The sequence below is a fragment of the Protobothrops mucrosquamatus genome, unplaced genomic scaffold (assembly GCF_001527695.2).
Source record: "Protobothrops mucrosquamatus isolate PMUCROS unplaced genomic scaffold, P.Mucros_1.0 scaffold_254, whole genome shotgun sequence".
Classification (NCBI taxonomy): domain Eukaryota; kingdom Metazoa; phylum Chordata; class Lepidosauria; order Squamata; family Viperidae; genus Protobothrops; species Protobothrops mucrosquamatus.
This window is the reverse complement of record NW_015386330.1, coordinates 573611-576648: the sequence shown is the minus strand read 5'-3', so window position 1 is coordinate 576648 and position 3038 is coordinate 573611. Positions and strand designations below refer to the sequence as shown.

At 36.2% G+C, this 3038-nt stretch overlaps 1 protein-coding gene across 8 annotated transcripts in view; it reads right to left on the bottom strand.

Annotated features, from left to right (window-relative positions):
* Window positions 1-3038, bottom strand: part of BIN1 (bridging integrator 1) — a 118764-nt gene that overhangs the window by 61018 nt on the left and 54708 nt on the right. For all 8 annotated transcript variants that reach the window (XM_015831245.1, XM_015831209.1, XM_015831202.1 and 5 more), the window contains exon 2: window positions 1411-1491. In XM_015831245.1, coding sequence (XP_015686731.1) covers window positions 1411-1491 — 81 coding nt within the window. The remainder of the gene's footprint in view (window positions 1-1410; window positions 1492-3038) is intronic.

Below are 3038 nucleotides of genomic sequence, written 5' to 3'. Positions count from 1 at the left end.
CTGGTCATCTCCTACAAATTTGTGCTTAAACTTATTTTAATGGAAGCACTTAGTCACACGGTACTGAAGAACACTTCTACTTTATGCTTATAATCAGTGGTGGGATTCAAATATGTGAACAACCGGTTCTCTGTGTGGATGCCACTACCGGAAGTCCATTCTGGGCCTGGGCAATAAAAAATTAGCTACCAGTTCTGCCGAAGTGGTGCGAACCGACTGAATCTCACCACTGCTTATAATCCAAAAAAGTAGCAAGATGAACTCCTAAATATGGCTTGATGTTTCAGTATGTTATAAGGGAAACTACTTATTGCATTAGTGTAACTAAAAACACATGATTCCAAAAATTGCATCACATACTCAGTGAACTGCTTTATATGCTATTTAGAACTAAGCAAGAAGACAACCTAAACAGCAAGATTTTTTGCTCAAAATTGCCAAATTTATTTTCTGCACACATACAGAACCTACTAGTGTTTGGGGATATGGCGTCTGACCATGGGTTTTGCATTTTGCAGCCCCGATAGATCATTTACTACTCCTTTTAAAAGAATTTAATAGTTACAGTGATGGTTAAAAATGTGTGATTTTAATTACTTAATTAAGTAATTACTTAATTACTTTTAATTATTCAATATGACCTAAAACATGCTCCACATACATTCTAAATTGAGTTAAATTATATAATAAATAAATTAAAGAAGAGAACCCAATTAAACAAAAACATTATAACAAAATAAGACATTACTTTTGTTCATTGTTTTATGTGCATTTTTTTTTAAATCCAAGTTTTCTACATGTTCCATGGAATGGAATAGTCTGTTCCATGCACATGTTTTGGGAGGGGATTAATTTGTTTGACCTTTTGTCATTTTTCTCTCTCTCATAACAATGCTATTTTATGTTTAGATGATGCATTTTTGCAATTATAGAGCAGAAAATGCTCATTTATATTTTTATGATGACACATGTTATATTCTAAGAAGAACTGGAAAAGAAAGATAATTATTTCTTCTGTTGCAAATTAAGTAAATCATCAAAGACACAAAGGTTAAAGAGGAGGCTATTTGCAATTTTTAAATATTGTGTGCTATTCACAGGGAGGGAAGAATAGTTGCAGCAATCAATCAACATCTCTAAATTTTGCCAAAATACTCCTTGAAACTTTTATACCAAAGGAAGCAGACTGGAACCTAAATACTGTATCCCAAATCGATTTCTGACCATCTGGCACTGGTTTGATACCAATTAAGATCAGGGAAGGAAAGAGACAGATCACAAATTAAAAGAATAAGTGAGCAAATTTTATTCATTTATTTATTTATGAAATTTATATGGCCACCCATCTCATGGAAAGTGACTCTGGGTGGTGTTCAACAATCAATGAAGGAATTCTTAAAACTCACTTACCAGCTGTTTGTTAAAGTTTTGCACACACTGTTCAAATTGCTCATCTTTTGTTTCATCAGCTTTGCCAAGTTTCTGGAGGACCTATAAAAGCACATAAAAAAAAGAAGCAAGAGAATGTTTACCACCGCATAACCACACAAAAAACAATATTTTTGTTTATTTTAAACAAAAATAACCAAAAAAGTAGGAATGGGAAGTAGGAAGAAGTGCAGTTTAGGTTAAGTGCAGTCTATTCAGCTGTAGAGCAGATGCTCCAATTACAGTCAGTGCAGAGGCCAGTTCAAGATTTTGACCAGACTGGACAGTCATTACAACATGAAAACAAGGGGAAGATGATCCAAAGGCCCAGTTCAGAACAAGATAACATCACAGGTTTTGAGGGAGGTCTCTTCAGTGTATTTATGAGCTCATCCTTTCAAAATGATTGGTGCAAAACTCAACTGAGAGTTTAACATTCTTCTTAACCAACTTTATTTTCTGCTAAAGTAAAAAGAAAAAAAATAGCCAATAAGAGCAATGGGGCAGAACCTACCCCTTTTATCCATCTACATTCCATGACAGGAGAAAACATGTGGCCTTTCAGATGTTGTTTTCAGGAGCCAGCCTGCTGACCGATAATGAACATTGCTGGAAATTCTAATTTAGCAACATCTGGAAGGCAATCAGTTTCTCTTCATCTCTGCTTTCTATAACATAAAGGGAAAACTGTGTGGGCTACAGGTTTTAAATTAAATTTATTTGCTGAAATTTAATTAGAGAGGCATGAGACTGAAATTCAAAAGAATAGAAAGCAATGCAATCCTGATCCCTCTGCAAAAGCATCAGGACATTTTTTCCTACAAAATAGTTCTTTTGTGAAATACAGAAGAATTGAGTTCATATGCAGAGCACAGAGTTATCACACTTGGATTTATGTGAATTGAATACATTTCTGTCTAGGACTAGAAATAGCCTCCGGAGACTCCTGTCATAGGGACATGATTCTGTCATCAGGAAGGACCAGAATAAACATGGCAATCAGCCAGGCCTCTCTTAGCATTGAGAGACCCTTTTTAACAATGCAGTTCACACACCATTTGAGGCAAAGTAAAATTTAATCAAGACACTTCATTTATCAGCCATTTCTTATTAGTGCTCTTTGTATGGAGTCAAGTGTGCTGCTGCTGTCATGGCGGGTGGCCTACAAAAGCTAACTCAGAGCTGGCTGCCTGGCTGTCTTGAATGACTGCACAGACACAAGCAATAGTAGCCACAGTGTCTGTTGTTGACTTTAATTGCCTCCCCCTTCCCTTCCATACACTGAGTGATAGCTTTATACATTATCTTGAATGACTGCTCAGACACAAGCAATCGTTAAATGAACATATAATCTATTTTGTATACATTCCAAAAACCAATACATGTTAAACATATAAGGAAAGGTTGATGGAATTTGGTATGTCTAGTTTAACGAAGAGAAGGACGAGGGGGGACATGATAGCAGTGTTCCAATATCTCAGGGGCTGCCACAAAGAAGAGGGAGTCAAGCTATTCTCCAAAGCGCCTGAAGGCAGGACAAGAAGCAATGGATGGAAACTAATCAAGGAGAGAAGCAACCTAGAACTAAGGAGAAACTTCCTGACAGTTAG